Below are 21,842 nucleotides of genomic sequence, written 5' to 3'. Positions count from 1 at the left end.
TCCTGGTGTGCGAGTTCTTCATGGTTTTTTATAGCAACCCGGGGCCACGTCTCAGGCCCTCATTACGGGCGTACGACTTCCCTCGAAGATAACAACGGCGATTCTTCTGGTGTGTAAGTGCCGAAAAAAATATGAGTAATATTATTCCACCTGGGGTTTTAGCTTCACATTTCCTTAAAAAATACAGAAGAGAAATACCTTTACCTGCAAAAACGTATACAAACACAGCTTCAAACAAACATATTCACATGCAGCTGTGCACTATAGAGTACAGTCGAACACGGATATATCGAACTCCAAGGGGATTGCGAAAGAATTCGATATATCGATAATTCGATATATAAAGTACGCCTATCTGAAGATTATCTGACAACTCCGCACATCACTGTGAGTTTTCTGAAGTCGTGGAAAACAGTAGTTTACCCTTTTGACCCTCAAATCACGAAAAATCCCAACCGCAGTATGATGACCAGCGCACTTTCTTTATCATTGAAATGTCTTTGAGCTTCGCTTGTTTTTTCTTCTGCGTCGTAAAGTTCGCCAAATTGTCTTCAAGATTACAAACACGCACAAATTAGAAAAACAACGCTGTACACTGTGCCACAACAGAGGCGAATAACGCTGACGTAACCTCGGCTGCAGTAGGCGTTTGGGAACGTTGTCAGGCACTGAGTGCCGTTATCTTCAGTATCCGAACCGAACACCTCCCCCATCTGGAGGCGTGCAACGAAGTCGCTTTGCACCCGACACGCTCCGGAATAGCCGGGGTGTGTTGTGCTGCATTCGCCTTTACGTCAACGTTGATGCGTGCATCGCCCTCAAAACTACTGCGAGGAATACCGAACGCCTTTTCAGCAGCCTGCCCCCGACGAATTCCCGCCTTCGTTGCTCCGAAATGAATGCCTGGACAAAACAAACATACAACGCAGCATCGGTCCCCCTGCACGAGCCACCAAACAGCTCAATCACAGAAAAAGAGTGCCTCCGGTCAATTTCTTTTGCTCCTTTATGTCCTTTCGCCCCAACCACTATCCGCGTTCTAGCTATCATGGAGCTGCCCCTCGTGCTAGCGTGAAAACAGCTGTTGAAGGCCATCGAAGCGACATAATGCCGCGGACGCCGCCTTTGTCTCACCAAGCCAGGCAGATCCTGCGATGAGTCAACATTATCATCAACTCCACCCCATCAGAGGAAGCAAACTTTCAGGGGCACCTTCGGCGCGGAATTCGATATATCGAATTTGCCCGTGATCAGGAGTTCGATACACGCGCACAACAGCCCTATACTTTTGCATGGGATTTTCAAGGGGATGTTTGCACTGTTCGATATAGACAATAATTCGATATATCTGTGTTCGATATATCCCTGTTCAACTACATAAACTTGGATGCTATGAATTAATCCACAGTCATCCACCTAAATACCTTACACTTCTGAAAACCTAACTGCGGTAAAAAAAGAAACGCATTCATTCAGCACTAAAAACAAGACGTTCAAAACACATAGCACTGCTATTGCAAATATGTTGCGTTATTTAAACTATTATTTTAATCAGCTATTTGGACTAAATTCGTTTGCTGTTAATCTCAACAACGCCTCGCACTGATACCGATGACGAAAACCTAGACTGCGATGAGCGACAGGTGAAGTACCCGTAACACGCGAGCAGGAAAACTCCAGTCGGATGAACTGATAATTTAAGCTTAAATTCGACTACCGGACTACACTGAATGTGGAAAATCGTTAAAAATGAGCTTTAGATAAAGATTACGTCAGAACGGCATGATAAGCAGCCGATCATCTTTTTTCTTTGATGATGTGCCTAAGATAGATCACATGGTGACGTCATCAGTGCGTGTAGGGTCCCCCAAACGTGAATAAAAGCCAGTCTGAGAATTAAACAGTGTACGCAGACGAATTTTGGGCTATATGTTGTTTGGAATGCCCAATGTATAGCGGCCTCGATTTATCTTAATAAATTCTACCAACCCGCTCTGAAGGCGAGGCTGTCGAACAGCGCATATGGCCGCACTGCCAGCCCGAAAGGCGAATGGCAAGAAAGTTGTAGGATATAGAAGACCAGCATGCAGCATTTGGATTATCCTCATTATCAACCACTATGTCACCGCAGATTCCCTGTTTGTTAGTGAAGTTAACCGGCTTGCTGGAGGCTCTGTTCTTACTCGTTTGCCTTCGCCGTCTCGAGCGCCGTAATTAAGAACGCAGCCGTAAACATGATGGGACTCTGCGATATTATTGGAAGAACGCTGGGAACATCCTGGGCATTCCATAAAAGGAACCGCATGGCGGTGCTCATTTGCAACAAGTACAGGACACGTTGCAGAGAGAGCACAAGGTTTTTAGACAAATTCATGCATAGTAAGTACAGCTGCGAAATTTTCATCGATTACGAATACCCCTAATAACGGAACCACATGGGCTTCTTATGTCAGTCGTAGACAGTAAAGTATTGAAGAACAGGAGTACAAATTTCCGGGGATCTTTGGTGATGTTCATAGGAAAAGCCTTTTATGGAACAAAACACGCAATCAAGAGTACGAAAATTAAGCTCTTTAATAATTCTTATGAACCTTAACTAGACAGCATCAGTGCGACAACCTCCCCGAGAATCTTTCACAGGAGACATTTTCGTGACACCTGGACGAATATTATCGTACTCTAACAGATTATAACGGTTACCAGTGAATCACATGGGATGCTTTGAAAAAGAAATAACAATAACCAGAGTGTTGCCATGGAATTCTACACGAGAGTGTCATAAACGGAGGTATGCCACTAAGCGCCAAAATATACTGTACCATCACCCACGTTAAACTCGCATGTACGACTCACGCACGCACACGTTTGTTTGGGTTCTACCGACGACTTATAACAAGGCCTATTATTTTATTTCCGTCCTTGCGGCCTATGCGTATAAAATATCTCCTATTTCATGCGTAGCCTGAAGGTTCGTTGCCCATTTTAATACGGCAGGTGCTGTGTTCAATACTTTATTAGAGGGTTTGTTTGTTTCCTAACATAATGTTAGAGACTATTTGTTTCCATCTAAATTGTTAAACTGGACAGAGCTCGTTGTTTGAAATGAACTCCTTGACCCTATTAAAATACATTGCAGTCCACTGCCTGCTAATTTTTTTCGTTAATACCCGAATAAAATTCTCAATCAAATGATATTATTTCGAAGCCTAAAACAAAAGTAGACATGACAAAATGTGTATGTAGAATTTGTAGTGAGGCCCTCAACAAAAGAAAAATTCTCGAAAGTCACAGTGTTAAATCATGCCGTTATTTTACGACATCGCACCTTGTTATATACACCCTTATGGAAGATTTTTTTAAGCTTTGGCGGTTCCTAATTAAAGGTCATACTTCCAAACAGCTTCCACAAATACGATCTAGTATTTGGTGATACATTTTCTGAAATTTAAGCTTCGCAAGCCACATTGTTACGAACTTAAAATTTCTAGTCCTCGAAACTCCGCGCCTGTCGAAATCCATCAAACAGCCATGTCCAAGCCCTAATTTTTGGCTCTTCTGTATATATTAGCGCCAAAAGTTTAGTTTGAAAATTCCCTTCCACCAGATTTAAACTGTTTTTAAAAATAACAGTTTCGTTCTAATTGGTTGAGCGCACACTTCCTTTCATTGTATTTCCTATGCATGGCAGAGCAGACGAGTACGCAGACCTTTTTTTGAAATATAGTATATAGCAATAGGACGAGGGGCTAGCTATTTATTTATTTATTACATATACCTACAGCACCGACGGGACACTATGTTGTACAATTGATAAATTCAGTATACGGTCAGTTAAAAACGGTCACTTTAGCACAGAGATAGTAATGCCACGGAAAATAAAACAGCCAGACGCGTTCCAAAGTGCGTTTCACGGCAGTCTGCCCTTAAAAACATCGGATTCTTTGTTGTCCACCTGACAGGGCTTCAGAATTTTCTTCCAGATGACCGTTGCCAGTTAAGGGGCTATTTTTAGCTTTAAAAATTAGCAATGGCGTAACTTGGCTATGCTAGGATATACGTAGCGTGAGCGAAGATTCAGCTGGTCATTCTTAGGTTTCCTGGTTGTCTAGGATTAGCTGATTATCATGCTTACTGCTGGTAAAACGATTTCCAATCCAATCCAATTCAATCCAGTCCAATCCAATCCAATCCAACCCAACCAAGTCGCGGCGGCGGCGGTAAGGTGGCTCCGGCGCGCCAGCTGTGCGCCGAGTGAGTGAGTGAGTGAGTGAGTGAGTGAGTGAGTGAGTGAGTGAGTGAGTGAGTGAGTGAGTGAGTGAGTGAGTGAGTGAGTGAGTGAGTGAGTGAGTGAGTTGAACAGCCGAACCTTACCTTGCTAGCTATGCCGGCAGTTGCTTCGCCCGCATCAGAATATTTCAATGCGTAAGCACTCTTTGGCAAGTGACCTCTTATATTTGCGAAACAAATGCATAAGCGGTCAACTTAACACAAATTGCAAATGTTGATGATTGCAAGCTTCAAAATCGACAAAAGAGAATTAAAAATAAAAAGCCGCCCGCATCTTCCCACGGGGGGAACTCGAGTAAATGCGTCGCATCTACTCGAGGCAAGCAAAGCATCACGTCAAGCGAAAGCCAAGCCATTGACTGAATTCCGAACGCGCGCTCCGCCGCTTATATACGTTGAAGGGACTGCGTAAGCCGGTCCCAGTCGACGACGTTGGCGTACTTGTAAAGCGGCGAGGACCCAAGGTGTTTGAGCCAAGCGCGGATGTTGCTTCGCCGGAGAACGGCACACCGGTTATATGGGCAGCGCGCCCGAAGGAGAGGAAACCGCGGAAGAGAGAGTACTGCACATGCGCCGGCCCCAGCGCGTCTGCCGCGGCTATGACGCAACGTGCCGCGGCTATGACGCAACACAATCCAACACAATCCACTTTAATCCAATCCAATCCAATCCAAATCCAATCCAAGCCAAGCCAATCCAAGCCAATCCAAGCCAATCCAAGCCAATCCAAGCCAAGCCAATCCAATCGAAACCAATCTAATGCCCTCGCGAGAGAGTGTTCGAATCCAATCCAATGCCCCTCGCGAGAGAGTGTTCGCTTTCGCCTCGACTCGACGCGCATGCGCAGTGAGCGTGCGGACTACGGACGCCAACGCGGGTGACATCGTGAGTTACTTAAATGCTCTGCATTTAAAAAGAAAGCAATGCAATAGAGGGAAATAAGCGTTAGCAATGCATTTGTGTACAGACACTATTCCGCCCTAAACTCGAGTATGCCTGTTCAGTGGGGGCGCATGACTACCTTATTAACACCCTAGAATCCGTACAAAACCGCAGCGCACGCTTTATCCTATCTAATTATGCTCGCAAGGTGAGTATATCTTCAATGAAACAAACGCTACACCTGCCTCCTCTTTCCCTTCGTAGAAAGCTGTCACGCCTTAACCTGTTTCATAAAATCCACCACTTCAATCCACAGCTATAAAATGAACTTCTTTCCAGTTCAGCATACATATCGTCGCGTATAGATCACCCTTTCAAAGTGAACATCCCTCATTGTCGTACTAATCTGCGTTTCCATTCCTTCATACCTAAAACATCAGACGATTGGAACCGCCTGCCAAGTGCGATAGCTACAGTCACCGATGCGCGCGCATTTCGCTCAGCAATTGAACGACATTTATCTGTACTATAGTAGTGTCCCATCATGTGTTTATTCCCTTGTGTATTTGTATAGCTCATCTTCTTTCGGCATTGAAAAGTTGTTTTGCTATTTTGCACTACTGTAAATTCTGTGTGTTCACCTAGCTTATGGCACCCTGGCCCTTACTTTACAGTATTATTTTTTATGTGCCCTGTATTATATGCAGATATTTACATACATTTTCAGTGAGTTGTTCTTGTTTTTGTATTTATGGCTTCGCATTTTCTCTGCTGTAAACTTCCCTTTTATGTAGTCATTTTGCCCACTATTTGTACAAACCCCACTCCCTTCTGTAACGCCCCATGGGAATTGAAGGTACCGAAATAAATAAATAAATAAATAAATAAACAGGGAAGCTGGGTGTAAACAGGCTATGTGGTACTTATTAAAAGGCTACAAGGTACACATAGTGACTGCCACGTTTCGGTTAAGAAACTCTTCCTAGCAGCACACATGGGTCTTGTAGTGAAACTGGCTTTAGGAAAAGAAGGTCAATCAACGAAATCTTATATTTCTATCTCGCCGAAAAGAAAAAAAAATATATCCACCCCCCTCCCAATGATGACAATGCTTGAACTCGAATCTTTCCCGGGAGGTATTCCTTGCTTGTCGTCTGAGCTTGGACTGTCTCATTTAGCTTTGATTTTGACTCCCCCCCAGTTTGGGCTTTTGATCGCAGAGGCTTTGACTTTGACGCTTCGCCATTTGATTTCGCGCTCAAAAAGAAGCTTGGCGTTCGTTCATCGTCGTCGTTAGACGGGCGGGCGCATGATTTTTCTGTCTATTTCTGCACGTCCACGCACCCCTCCCCAAATCCAAACTGATTCAACCGTGTCGGAATGTCGCAATAGGATAGAGTCGGCTTCATAACACGAGGCACCCAGGTTCGATACCGATCACGGGAAGAGTTTCTTCCCTGGGGCGCATCCAAGATCGCGATCGTCGTCAAACTTGGATTTCGTGCCGTGTGTTTTCAGCGCTCACCGACAATATAGCGAGACATCCAAAGCTTCGCTCTAGAAAAGAAGAAAACAAGCATGCAAGACTAAAAAAAACGTGTTCTTTATATGTCAATAATAAAATGTAAGGCATACGTGAAGCGAAGAAGCGCCGTGATAATGCTTCAGCTTTATAGTTAAACCTGGATGTAACGAACCTCTTCGTAACAGATTCGTGGGTTTAACGAAGTTTTCCAATTCCTCATTTCCGGCCCCATTGAAGCCCATGTGTTTTCGCCCTCTAACGAAGGCGTTGCGGTGGCTGACCTTGATGTAACGAACTCGCGAAGCTGATCAGTCATTGTTTTTTGAAGTTTTACTGGAAAATTGGCTGGCAAAACGCAGCAACTTACCGAATACTAGCACTACTTTAAGGAACCAGCAGCTACAAAAACGTCTAGAATCGCTGAAAACAAAATTCGTCGTGATGATAATGATGAACAGAGCGGCTAGCGCCGTCCGATGGCTAACGTAGCAACCACTTGAGGTTTCCTTTGTGTCGCGTGACACCACGTCCAAAGGGTACCTACAATTCACTTTTTTTTTTTCGCCCGCACCGCAAGCGACCATGCGTTCCCACGTCTGAGTGGGGGGTCGGTTATACACTTAAGTTTTGACGTGCGAGGCCTACCCGATGGCGTGTAGTCACGTGTCAATGCTATCTGTGATGATGGTTAGTCTGTGATGAGTTCTGCTGCCAGAAAATGCTACATTTTCTCTTTTCAAGACAAGCAAGTAAATGCCGTCGCCGCCTGGTATAGTATCCCAGCTAGAACCCTCTCAACAATTTTGAGTTCGAAATAGAGCATCGAGCTCGCGAAAAGGAGCCCTTTCAGCATACGTTTGGTTGTTGAAACGCGCTTGGAACGATAAAGTTTCTAAAGGCAAAAGTCATACTCAAGTTACGCTTGTGAATACAGGGGCAAGTGACCTTGCCCCTTTGAAGCACCGTGTTGTGCCTAAGCTCGGGCGAAAGGCACAAATCACGCAGTTCTCTAATAAGTCTTTAAAGGGTGAATTCACCTTCACTCACGCCTAGCATTCTGGTTTTGTTTCTGCTTCATTCACGCGAGCCTTAACTCAAAACCTGCACGTAACAAAAACCCGGATGTAACGAAGAATTGCAACTATCAACTTCATCATATCCAGGTTTAACTGAAGTATAAAATTCTCCGAATTTCTGTACAATTTCCAACTATTCGCGACAAATCTCCAAAAGTCCCTAGGAATCCTGTGTTGTACGTCTGGCAATATGACGTCCTCGAAAGAGGCATGAGGGGCCGCTCTCCGTAGTTCTTTAACAACGCTGACCGTTTCATAGCATGAGTAAACAACCAAAATCCCTTATTTCAATAAATGCTGGTGGGGCCATAGCTTTAAGCGCTGAGATTTTTATATTCTTGAATGGTATTATAGGAGGTGTCTAGCCCGCCATGTTCGCGGCGCCTCTCAGTGTGTTTGCAGGATGTCGGAGCACATGCTCTGCGCAAGTACGTATTTTCCTCCGGGAATTTGCCAGCCATGATAATGCCCGTTTCATCAGAATGCCCAGAGGTTCAATGCATCTGGATATCTTAAGCAGCCGGAAACAAAACGCGAGAAAATGCTCATTGATTTCCGCAGTTTGACTGTGGTGTTTCCGCTTATGTAGATGCTATTGCTACATTCCTAAATCATACATTTGCACAGAGCATCGACTAAGAACAAACAAAAGCGGGCTTTTAAAGTTTTTATGCACGATGCCTCTCTTAATCCATAGACACTGAAATGTTTTCAAACGCGAACGTGGCTTCAGAGGCCACCCTTTGGAACTCACCCGAATGTAGCTTAGTGTAAATTTTGGAGGGCAACTATTATTTGCTTTTCTTTTTTTTCTGTTCTTTTTTACACAAGGTTGCGGTATTTGGAACTAAACACAGATTTGAGGCCTCGTTTTCGTTTTGCGAGGCACCTTTTTTCTTTCTTTTTTTTTTTGTCTTCTTTGACGCTGTAGTTGCATTTTGTAAACCGTGGGTTCGTTTGTCCGTGGCATAGAATTCCGCATATCGTCACATATTTCCCGTTCATTTTTGTGGGGTGGAAAGGGGGGAACACGCGACATACGGGGGAGCACAGAAGTACGCATTCAAAACGCAGAGAAGCATTTTTCAGGTTGCATACAAAGTGGACCACTCATAATTGCGGTACTAACGATTTAATTTGGCCGCCATGTCATGCCTTTAATAGATGGTGACACACCTTAGCCTCATGTTGTAGACTATGCCACATTTGTAATAGATAAAAAATGTGGCGGTTTGACGTTTAAAAACCTAGTTACATGGGCGAAATGTATGTTTGGCTTGGATTTGCAAGGGCTATGCACACAGTGTTTCATAAAAGTTACGCCACACCTGAAACACTTGTATTCCGGCGCTGGCGTGCCATCCATGGCAAGACTAAGCGACCAAGCACCAGCGAAACAGCCGTATGTCCTCTCCTAGTCACGTGGTACCGCAGCCCCGAGGCTCCGCCGAGGATCCGACGGTTCCGACCATAGCTCCGAGCGAGCGCAGCTGCGACACGTCTCCGTAGCGGATTACCTCGCGTGAAGTCACGCCTGGTACATTTCCGCTCTAACGGCTCAAGGTCATTGCGACGCAATGAATGACCTTGCGAGACATGACGTAGTAGATATTTCGCTCTAAAATGGGCGCGTGTGCTCTCATGTGCACGTATGTGCGTGTGCGCATGCTAACTCGAGTGCGTGTGCGCACGCGCGTTCAAGCGCATGTCTCAGTGTGTACATGTTAGTGGGCGTGTGAGTGCACTTGTGCATATGCATTATTGTATATATAATGTAAATATGCATACGCGTTAGGCACCGACCAGAAAAAAAGGGGAAATTCACCCGTCATTACCGCTATTTCCCAGCGGGTTCTATCACCGTACACAAGTCGCAGGAGGTGGATCAGTGACAATTCATCTTCGACTGGGACCAGGCCAGCCACCAGATGTCGCCTTACCGCATTGTCTTTTCCAGGATGTATCCGTACAGTCTGAGACGCCATTGCGCAACGAACAGACAGGCCACAACAGCGTGTTTATTAATTATATTTTTTTCTCTCCGGTGTAAATATGGGGATGATTATATGCATACTTTTTTTACTCTATCGGTCTGGCAGATAAAAATAAAATATTGAAAAATAAAACAACACCGAGTCGCTTTGTCTATGCTCATTGTAAAAGCAGGCACGCTAAAAATGACTTGGTTGACTAAACTTGGCGAAGTTCTGCTGCCAGTTTTTGTCGGTGGTTTGCGGGGCGGCAGGCCTTTCTTTAGCAGTCTTATTAGTTGCTGTTGCCAGAAGACTCCGTTTCTGTAAGCCTCTCAGGTTTCTGTAAAATGAGTAGAGCAGGCTAGAATCAGTACACGAGGTTTCTGTAGGCGTGAGAAGAGTATTAGAACTTCTCTACGAATAATATAAAGAGACAATGTCAGATTATATTTTAAAAGATTACCTCCATTTACTCCTTTTCAATACTGGAGGCATGCAAAAGAAGCATTCCTTGCGTACGACGACCACTAGTAAAGCAGTAGCTAGACGGAAAATAGTTATTGCATTTGAGTCTATATGAAAGATTGTAAACGTGCAGCGGAAGTTTAAAGCACTCGATTTGTTGCTTGATGCTTGAAGCGATGCAGAGCTCACGAATCTCTACTTTCATCAATAGGGCTACAGTTTACATTAACAATTCAGGCTGGCTCAAAGCTGGTATGAGTTTTTATTTGTGAACGCATTTTCATCTTATAAATTGCCGTACTCGTTGGTTTCGATTTCGACACCGACAAGCCCCGATCGCGAGACACAGGCAAGGGCCCTTGACCCTACATTGCGTTAATTAAAATGGACGGGAAAGGCTCATCAATAAAACTGACTTAATCACGCAGTGTAGCTTCCCATATCATGTTATGCAGGTTGGTACTTCTGGGCGCGTTGCTTTTTGCGAAAACTATGAATAACAATTAAGTTTGTTCGGGCCTTCAAGAATTAATGTCACGTATCCTGAGTCAGCGACTTCGCAATTCTTGTTTTGCATGCTTTGGGGTAATAAGACATTTAGTTGCAAGATTTATTTTGTAGAAACACAAAGGGAATGAGAAAATTTTCCCCTTTCGTACAACATGTAGCAAGCAATTTCATAAGCAATCCCCGTAAGCTCACTATGAGCACTGTAGCACTGTCAGATACCTTACAAGTTAAAGTTAGCTGTGCCACATGCTTCTTTCAACGGTTTATCAAGGGTGCACTGGAGGGAATAACGTTGCCTAATATCGTACTCCATCCGTTCAAAGAATATCGCACTATGGAAAGTGACACTTCACAGACTGTGTACGTAGACGATATATTCATGTAGCGTGACACAGTGCATTCGCGTATGCTGTGAATTAGTAGATTGGTTTCCATAGCATGCCTTCAGAATTTGAACATGTGCCCTGTCCTAAAGATTCCTGCAGCCCGTGGCAAAGCCTTTGGTAACAAAACCATATAACACCCTCCCTCCCATAAGAAATAGTTACCGCTGGTGGCAGTCTTACCCGGACAACGGCGATTTCGCACAAGCACGGGTGGCAGCCCGTCGAGGCTCCTTTGTTAAGGATGGCATGAGCACATCCAGGATTGCACGGCTTGCAGTTCTCGAGCCGAGGCGAGCCTACGAGAGTACAGCACAAAGAACATTATTTCCACGCATAGCACTGACCCGCCGCTGCCCTTGTCTACAGCTCGCGAATTTTCTTGGTCCTCCACACGTCCCTGTACGTCATCAGCGCCCTATCATTATCACCACCACCACCATCACCACCACCATCACCATCATAATCACCTTCCTTATCGTCATCGTCATTATCCTTCCCTGGTTAGAAAAGAATGCATAAATGTGCTCCCCTTCTCATGAAGGACATTACCATTCGTGTGTCAATACTGACAACAGCGACAATAGTTTGGAAGACATGCTCGTGGGCTGAGTGATGCCATGCCTGCTGGGCAACAAAAACCGGCCGAACAAGAGCCTTTAACGAGCACGTGCGCTTTTAGCCATGGGAGAATGGACGCATGTGTATTCGTACCCGCACAAACAAGCACACACACGCACGTACCTAGATACAGTACCCTACCTTATTTTTTTTATTTTAAGAAACAACGCCCTTTCCCGGCTCCGTCAGTGTTCTGAGTTAAATGTTTTATTGCACGTTATTTCACGCCACGCACGAAGTTGCGGTTTCTTTCTTCATGATACCCATGTTAACGTACGCAATTATGCTCGACTGAAATAAAATTTTCGAAACTTGAACACCATCTGCTCGGCACCTATCAGTACCGCCAATTGCCCTGTTAAACACCCATACACTGCAGAGCATGTGCGTCGTCCAACAAGAAATCAAACCGATTGCCCAAAACCATATAACATCAATGGGGACACGTTAGTGTGAAAGCAAATGTCATTTTGTACGGAAGGGACGTAGCATTCACACTAAGCTTTTTTGCAACCTTTGTGGCCGAAAAGGTTCTAAAAATCTTGCACCGTGGACACCCCTTTAAAAGGTGTTTTGGCTAAAAAAGCGTGTAAGGATGAAAAAGGGTGTGCGTGTGAACACCCTAAAATGGGTGTAAGGTTGCTTAACACTCTTAACACGCGACACAATGTGGGTCAGTTGAGCTCGCAGCACGACATACTGGTACATTCAACACGCACAAGTCACACTTGGATCACAAAGAATTGAGCGAGAAAACCAACGGCATGCATGGGAAGAGCGAATAAATACTTACTTTTAAATAAGTATGTGAGTACACATACCTCAAAGTAAGTATCTTGCTTTTATAGCCAGCGGAGGAAAGTCCTCTGATAGAGTCGGTGGGCTCGTCGCAAAATAAGATATTTTGGCGCTAATTTTAGAATTCTTCATTTTAAATGTAGCACATACAAGTAAGCTTGCGGATTTGCAAGAACTTTTAAATCGTGAGTTGGCTATGATGTTCAATAAGTAATGAAATTTCATTAAATACCGAACACCTATCCTACACCATATCAAAGCCCACCAAAACGAAAGTTCATTATTTCAACGCCCTTTTTCCCAAAGGGTATAAATCTACTAAGGACGGTGTTGGAAACTATAGAAAAAGGGCGCGAAAGACCACTAACTAAAAGGTAAGGTCTAAAAGACTTCCAACTTTGGAGCCATTTTTTCCGCGTTCACATGGGTGGACTGATTTTCTACAAACGGAGGTTTTGTACCTCACGATGTTTAAAGCAATATGAATTGTCATAATTTATTATCAGCGGAGCTGTTTAAGCTTGGACTAGTTCCGGTGGTGTTCGCAAAACAAGACAAAAAAGAACTGCGCCGCCTGGGAAAGGGGGCACCACCGCAGATATGGTATTATAAAAGTGAAGCCTGTTCGTGTGTGCGCACAAGGGACGCATGCGTATGCGCACCTCTTACTATACCATTTTAGAGGTACTAGTCTTTTTTAGGATACTAAAATAAAAAAAAATGACGCAGCTTGCATTGGTAGTGCAAGGCAGGAGAAATAGCGGAGCTGGGGGTTGACCTAGACTATTTCCCCCTTGAATCCATTGTCAGTGTGGGGGACACACTGGAACGGTCTTATAAAATCCGGCTAAGCTTGGCCTCACCCCTCAGCACTTAGCCTAGCCTAGCAAGCACATCGCAAACCCTAACAAAACCTAGCAAAGCTTAGCAAAACCTAGCAAAACCTAGCAACACCGGAAAAAGACAGGTCGAACCCCAGCTCAGCTGTTTTTTTCTTTTTTTTGCAACTGAGCACCTATTTCGCAACCCCTACCAAAACCAGGGCTGTAGCCGTCGGCCAACACCTTCTTTTCCACACAAAAATACTCTAAAGCTACAAATTAGGGTGTTGGGACGTAAGAAAAAAGGCGTAATAACTCCCCACACTCTTATTCCACTTATACTACACATTTTGCAATAAGAGTGTAAAGAGGTTTAGTGTGTATATATAGCCTTCTTAATATTAAAAGTTGAAATTGACGGTTCTCGTGCCAAAGCTAAACTTGGGCCATGAAGCACCCCATATATCGAAACGAGCAATTATTGCAGACGAACAATGTTTTTTTTTTGCTATTGAACATTTCTTACAAGGTGGGGAGAAGGGTTCAAGGGGATGTCTTGTACTTCGCAGTGCAATTATGCATGCATGCATGGCCTTAATCAATCAACCGCTGAACACCTTCTCTACACCCTTTCAACACCCTACCAAATACCAAGGGTGTTGAACTTGATCAACACCATTTATTCTACACAAAAAGGGTGCGGAGTATGAATACGGGTGTTGAGATTAAAGAAAAAGGGTGTAATGGCTTCCCAACTTCCTTTTTTTCACTTATGCTACACCCTTTTTGGCCAAAAAGGGTGCACAAAATGTTCAGTGCGTTGTCTCTACAGCCGCGAATCTGTTTGCTGGTAGTTATCCCCGTAAATTTTTACAGAGAAATTTACGGAATAAGGATTTCGTCGCACGTGTGAGCATATTAGGAAATAACTAATGGTCATTCACCCTGCGAAGGTGGCTTCCCAACGAAGCTACTTAATTGCAACTAAAAATTGTGGTTAGAAGAGCTTTATATTGTGTCTTTAATGACTTGTTAATGATGGTCACAATGAATTTGAAGTGACTGTGATACACACTGAGTGCTGCAGTCCTAACCGACGACACATTCCTTGAAAATGCCAGGTCTATGCACGACCGCTGCTGCGTTTTTGGTTGTCCGGGATCGCGTGTGCGACATCGCAGACTAAGCTCCCTCAGCACAAAACGCGTGGACTGTTATCCGTAGTATCGATATATCCCCATTGAAATCTTCCGCAACCGCAACAGGCGTAGTATCATCTCGAGCAGCCTATGCCTCGGCTTGGTCGTTTTTCTCTGAAGGAGGGCTCATGTTTCACATGGGTGCGACAGCGTATGATGCAGCCGGCGTCATCCTCATAGCGAACAATGTCCTACACACATGACTGTTAGCACACACCATAAACATAGTTAAGATAAGTCTAGCATGCGCGGACGTACTAAAAAGCCCAGACCTACACAAAACAAAACTATATACTTTAATGATCGCATTTATGCTACAAGTGTAATTATGTTCTAAAAGCACAAACAACCGATTTTTGTCGAGTATATTTTCCTTATCCCAAATCAAAGGGAATCTGTAACCCGAAACGGTTTTGCTGATAGCGCCCTAGAGCGTTTGAAATCAGAGTTTTTACATCTACCAGCCATGCGTGTCCCGCCGAACGGAATGCTGGCAACCATTAGAGTGAGAAGTGCGGAAACACACTTTTAACTGTTCGTGAGGTGAAAAGAGGTATTTAGAAACTTGTCCCCGGCTAAAACAATAATAATCTACAACCTTTCCTGTTCCTTCACGCAGTTTTTGAATCACGCCTTGAAATTGACGGAGTTGTTTGCTGGTTGTTTGGTCACGCATGGCCTCCTGGATCGGCTGCCGGTGGCGCCTGAGGCCACGGAACACGTAACGTAGTGTCATGTTCAGACACTACGTGTCGCCGCCATTCAGACTTCAGAAATTTTAGTGCAAGATAAAAAAAAATGTTCGCCTGTTTATAAAGAACTTCCTTGCGGTTACCCCAGTATATAAAACGCTGGCTTTCATATGAACTAGACGGGATGCACTCTAGAAAAATCGGTTCTCTGTCTGATTAAGATGCGTTTGCGACGGCATTGAGGCTGTGGAATTACAGATAAATAGGAACTTACAGGAAGGCTTGAGTGAGCAATCCTCGGACGTACACTGCGGCTGCTCAAGCGTGCACTCCTTGCCCTCTGGGCACTCCAAGCCCTGCGCAAACGTCACAAAAGCAACGTTCGTAATGCCGTTCACTACCGATGTCAATTTCCTGTGGGTGCATGAGAGCCTGTCGGGGCATCAAAAAATTCCTGTGGGTGCCCGAGATAATTACAGCAGTGTGAGAGATTGGGCGCACGCGTCCGACAGCAGCCAGCACAGAAAGAAAGAAAGAAAGAAAGAAAGAAAGAAAGAAAGAAAGAAAGAAAGAAAGAAAGAAAGAAAGACGTGTCTGTTGGCGCCAGGCGAGCTCCTCTACTCACGCGCAACACACCTGGGTATCGCGTAACTACACAGACGAACCCATCTCTTTGTTGTTCGCCCAGTATTCTTTCGCTCACCAGGTTTTGTGATAGTCAGATATCGGCTTTTCAGGAACGGCACATCGCTTGCTGCCGCAATAAAAATGTAGCCTTGATTCAGTTGTAATGTCACTTAAAAGAAGTCATTTTTGCCCTCTTTTAAGGAAATGCTAAAAATAAAAAGCACAGAAAAGGTGAACATGAGAACATACAAAAAATTTGCTCCTGGAGCATCACAAGAAGCGCTTTTAGCCATGTTTTTCACCCTCTCAGTAGCGGCTAAATTTAGTTATTTCGTTTGCACAGGACAGCTTATTTTGTTCAACACCTCATAACACAGCCTAGAAACCTCGTAATCGAATTACTTCTTATAAGTCAGCACCGGGAAAATGGACGATGGCATGGGCAGGACGGGAACTCGGAGGAATTTACTGAAAACCTTGACTTCCTGAACATCATTTCGGATGTCCCTGACGCTTCCACATTGGGAACGCAATGAAAGAGGAGACACGAAAGTGGGAGAAAGCAGAAATTAAAAATTGCTCAGCACCCAAGATTTGTTTTTTTCAGTTGTCACCTTATGGCGCTTCTGAATTGCGAATGCAACACTGCGGTGTAGCACCAGAGAAGACTTGACATCTCAATCGGTGCGATCGATCTCATTTCCTAATACGTAAAGCCTCGACGGGGACTTTCAGGAAGTTTCAATGTCTTGTTAAATCGTTCTGCATAAAAACACAGTTTTATTTTCCTTCTTCTATATCTGTAATCGTAATGCCTCGTGGTGAAAGGCCAATTTTTGATCATGCAATAATTATATGGCCAAAGTGTGAGCTGACTTTAAATTGGGAACAGTTTATGCATTGCGCAACGTACCTACAGTGATAAATGGCTGCATTTTTGCGTACTTTATCGTCGTGCATACTGCCGTTTTGGTTGAGGGGGCTATTGTAATGTGGCGTTCACATATACTTCGCTTAAAACGACCTAAACCGCAGCTAGAAATAACATTGATGGTAACAGGCAACGAAGGCACAGAACAGGATCAATTGAGGCTCGCGTCATCAGTGCTCACAATTTTACATCTCACGAGTTTGCTTACCTCACACAGCCATGCGGCCGACACCAGGATTTTGTTGTCGTCAGCAACCTGCGCGCTGGTGACAGCCACTGTCAACGAAAAAGAAAGAACGGGGTGGAGACGTAAATGATGAGATGCCGCCATTTTCGTTTCAAAAACTTTCACCTTACTCAGGTTTAAATGAGATGATTTTTACTTTTTAATTCTATATCAGTTATTCGATTGCCAGATTATAGATTTGTTCAGCCGAACAAATTCGTGTGTGTGTGTGTGTGCCTAAAACGCCTAACACACACCTGGGCTAATGCGCACCTTAGTGGAGGACTACGGGTTAATGGACCACCTTAATTATAAAACCATTAATATGGATCAAGTTAATTATAAAACCGTTGAATTGCAAGCAACTCATTTGCTGTTTTTGAACTTCCTTTATTCTGCAGTCACCAGAATGACAGTTTTGTTAATTTACAGCGTCTTCAAAATCAGCTGTTATTACAACGTTCCTTTTATTGGACACTGCAGATCGTTTTTTTTTTTTAAATAAAGGCTATTGCCAGCAAAAACCATCCTAGTGACGCTTTTGACGATGCCATATTTGTTATTGTGACAAGATAAGATGTGTACACTGAAGGTTTAAACACTATTGGCTGGACGTTAAGGAAGGCCTCACCATGTAGCCCCGGCATGAGAAATAAAACAAAAGTATAACGTAATACGGCTTGTTCTACCGACTGAACCAGCAACCCAGATATAAAAATAAAATCAGACTACATTGTACTAAAATTTGTGGTATACTACACAAAGCTAAAAAAATATACCCAAAGCCTACACGCCAAGGACAATTACAAAAGTTCACTGAGAATAATTAGGAGCACGCAGAGACACACTAAATTAACTGGATGCGAAAAACATGGGTTGAATTCAAAACAAAGCTAGCAAAAAGTTAACCTTTTTTGCTCAGAGCTGAGCAGAAATATTGTGGTATTGTTAGTGCGCAGTGAAACACTGCAACTTATAAGAAACTTCTATTGAGTGAAACACTACAACTTATCAGAAACATCTATTGAGTGAAACACTACGACTTATAAGAAACGTCTATTGCTGCGGGAGAAATAAAAAAATGAGAAGTGTGTTCTACAGTTCGATGCAATCGAAACACCGAGAAAAGATTTCCGGACATTTTGGCCCTCTAATAACTGTAGACCTTAAGACTACGAATGTGTAAAAGGCGATAACCTTAGATCACTCGTAGCGTGCGCCGCTGCCATGCTCCGAGATTGTTGTGCCACGATCAGGATTAGAACCAGTCTTCTAGCTGTTCGAAAGGTGACGCTCCGCTAATCCTTATAAGCGCTCATTCCCCCAGCCGTTTTTCACCCCGTCACGTCACCGCCACGTCACCGTCTTCCGTCATGGGCGCCGTTTTTCGGCCGATTTCTCGCCGAAAACGGTGCGACGGCTAAATTTAGCGAAAAGTGAGCACAAACCATTTTCTTTACTTTTCAGATTAAAAACTCTCAATTCTAGGATAAACTGATCACTAGGCAGACGACCCTGTAATCTGACGGAGAGCTCCAGTACGAACGCTACTCGTTTACGTCTCCGTCGCGGTTTCTTGACGTGACGGTGCCGTGACGGGGAAGGTGACGGCTGTGGGAATGAGGGCCAAGGCTGCAAGATGACACTGTTGATTTGCGGCCTATGTCACTACGTTTACTCGAGAGTTGCAGAGCGTTCAGATCACTATCCAGCTGTCGATACCACAAACGCCTTTAATATTGCCGTTTTCAAGTAATACGAGTGCGTTGGTCTTACTGCACGCGATTTCTTGGAACATTGGCATCTCTCCCGGAGCCTGATTTAGGACGTACGGCAATTATAGTAGGTCCAGATAATATACCTATACCGTGAGGATGGCACACATGCCAATAGAAACTACAAAACAGGCGCTGTACATTGGCAACTATAGGATCTTTCATGTTGTAAATGATAACTGATGCCATTGTAACCCCGTCGTGAGCATATTCTGTAGTGCCTAAAATTAATGGAGCGTTTCTGTAAAGTCACAGTAAGAACTACGAACGCGATGGGGGCTTGTAAAACGTTGCGCAAACAAATTTGTCTGTTATGCCGAACATCCATGGCCAGGTCCCGCTTGCTGTTGGCGTCTCGTTCGTCCCTTAGTCACCGTGTCATCCGGTCACGATGTATACACACTTATTGCTGTATATGTATATAAAAAAAAACTTCTAATCAACTGCGGATGAATAGTTTTGTACACGTAAACATGTACGAAAAAGGCTATATTATCGCTTGGTTTAAAAAATGAGCTTTTTTAGCTGACTCAAATCGTTACGTTATCTCGCTTGTTTTAGAAAGGGAGGGGGGGGGAGGTAAGAGGTAACCTGGGGAGGGTTGAGGTGCAGTTAGCCGCGACTGATCCTGGAACAACTAGTCACCACAAAAATAATCTCGATATCGAATATTTTGTCTTGATAGCAGCACGCCGTGCACGAAGAACGAACCAGCCTTGTGTTCTTTTACTCTAAGCACTGCCCTAATTTCCAAACAACTCAGAGACAAACTTGAAAGAAAACGTTATCATCCTCCATGTTTCTGTGCATCTGCCTCACTGTCCCATTTTCTGGTTATCTGTGGCCGTACACTCTAAATTGCTTCCGGTCGATGTAATATCCCCTGATGTTCAAACCTAGGAGGCTATGCATTCTTCGTTATTTTCGCATTTCTGATGCATTTGGAGGTTTTATGTAATGAAGGTTTTATGCCAACGCATTGCCATGAAAAACAGGTGCCTTGATGCGCCTTAGTCTTGGGACCTGGTTTTCTACGAGTCAGCCCTGCATAGTACATAGCTAAACTTTACGGCACCGCCAGCGAAAAGCGCAGAACGTTCACTTTCTAAAGTTGGTGGTATAAATAGCATGGTAATCCTTTAGCGCAGCTGCATTCAACGCGTTTACAAATGTCATGATCCTGCTGCTGTGTGCGCAAGACGTGTGTTCACTTTGTTACCGCATGTGAAGCAATTCTTGGGAGGACGTAACCTAAGGCAGCTAATCTCCGTGACTTATCTTTGTGGCCTTCTACTCAGGGCAAATATATGTTTACCCTGCGTGTGACGCACACCTGCTGGTACAACCTGGCGCACAGTTTTACGTTTCTCGCTAAGCGGTCGTGAAGATGCAAAAATGTGCTGTCTTGCGTGGAGTATACGGCCCCCCAAGCGGCTTACGTGGCTTGGGAGCACACCACCCCGACCAACAGGCCTGAGACCACAGCAATGATAAATGTAACGCTAGTGGGCACGTTCAAACCTTCCAGTGGGCCGGCTTCCCTGACAGGTGGTTTTCAGTCAGCTACCAACAGAACGCGCGGTCTGCCCACTAGCGTGCCGTTCATCACTACAGGCGTAGGCCTGTTATTCGTGACGTTGTTGGCTCGGTGCGGCGTAGGGGGCATTGACAGCCGGGCAATGTGCCATGTTAACCGAGAAGTCGAAGCCTAGAATGTGCTTTAACAGTGTGACCCTTCAACGAGCTTGCCGCCTCGCACTCAGGAGTCAGCAGACGCCGGCATGCAGACGCACCACATAATCATTGTAGTCGGACACATGTGAGGGTTGAACTTATGTCTACATCTTCTCACAGAATACTATGTCCGCCTATCTTCAAGCAAAATATTTATCATCGTCGTCACAATCATGATCATTTCTAGCCAAGAAACCTCCCCCTCTCACTCATGCTAAAAGCGGTTATGAAGATTTCAACCCCGACCACGCTTCCAACAATCTGACTTGACTTGGCTCGACAGCGGCAGCTTATGCCGCTCTTCAGGGTAGTGAGGGGTACCCGCCGCGGTGGCTCACTGGCTAAGGCGCTGTGCTGCTGAGCACGAGGACGCGGGTTCGAACCAACTCACCCAGTTATCTGTTTTGATGAAAGCTCAGCCATGGGCTCTTTCTGCTGTTTCTTATAATTAAGATGAGGCATGCAAGTTTGCCGTTAGACGGCCGCGGTGGCCGCCTTTCTGATGGAGGTGAAAAGCAAAAGCGCCCGTGTGTACGATATTTCGGCGCACGTTCAATATCCCCAGGTGGTCAAAATTAATCCGGAGCCCTCCACTACGGTGCGGCTCATCGCCAGCGCTGCGTCGGCGCGTTAAACCTTACAATCAATCAATCAATCAATCAATCAATCAATCAATCAATCAATCAATCAATCAATCAAATAAAATAAAATAAAGGATAGTACTACAAGGAATAAGAGTGCGATCTTGCTTCGCAGTGGCTGAAAAGTCCTCGGTAGAGTAGAATGACGCGACTTTTTTTGAGGAGCAAGATCAAATAACCCTTCTGCCCATCGGGGGCAACGATGTGCCACTAACACATCCGTAACATATATCAGCACGTTCTCACCAGCGCCTTCACAAATCCGGAATATCTTGAACAACAAATCATCGCCCTCGAAAAACTCTTGTGCTTCCACAAGCGTGAAGAGGACTGCCTCGGAGATGATATAGCTAACAATTTCATGCCGAGGTAACATAATTTGTGGACGAGCCCTAAAAACGTGGTGGTTGGTAGGGACTTCATAACTAACTGGCATGATAAAATAAGGAAGATATTCAGAAGTGCACTGACACTCGGTATCTGGGTAGCTAGCCGGCCATGTGGCTTGCCCGGTAATATAGTAAATGAAACATTACAACGTATTTCGCTTCCCTCTGTGGTGCGCAGCTTATAATAATTGTGGTGCGCAGCTTATAAATAAGACATCGCCATAACTGTGAACCCTGGCTACGTGCTCCCGCACCGAGACAGGCGTTATATCTTAATCGCAGCCTGC

The 21,842-nt window shown here is 44.5% G+C and overlaps 1 protein-coding gene across 1 annotated transcript in view; it reads right to left on the bottom strand.

Annotated features, from left to right (window-relative positions):
* Nucleotides 1-9,768: 9,768 nt before the first annotated feature.
* LOC144174226 (uncharacterized) overlaps nt 9,769-21,842 on the bottom strand; it is a 29,810-nt gene continuing 17,736 nt past the window's right edge. Inside the window, exons 2-5 of the mRNA XM_077702788.1 lie at nt 16,999-17,066; nt 15,507-15,588; nt 11,285-11,400; nt 9,769-10,083 (exon numbers count right to left, since the gene is read on the bottom strand). Coding sequence (XP_077558914.1) covers nt 10,036-10,083; nt 11,285-11,400; nt 15,507-15,588; nt 16,999-17,066 — 314 coding nt within the window. The 3' untranslated portion in view covers nt 9,769-10,035. The remainder of the gene's footprint in view (nt 10,084-11,284; nt 11,401-15,506; nt 15,589-16,998; nt 17,067-21,842) is intronic.

The sequence above is a fragment of the Haemaphysalis longicornis genome, unplaced genomic scaffold, assembly GCF_048455015.1.
Source record: "Haemaphysalis longicornis isolate Haplotype H1 unplaced genomic scaffold, Haemaphysalis longicornis Haplotype H1 scaffold_3, whole genome shotgun sequence".
Lineage (NCBI taxonomy): Eukaryota > Metazoa > Arthropoda > Arachnida > Ixodida > Ixodidae > Haemaphysalis > Haemaphysalis longicornis.
This window is presented reverse-complemented; position numbering and strand designations above follow the sequence as displayed.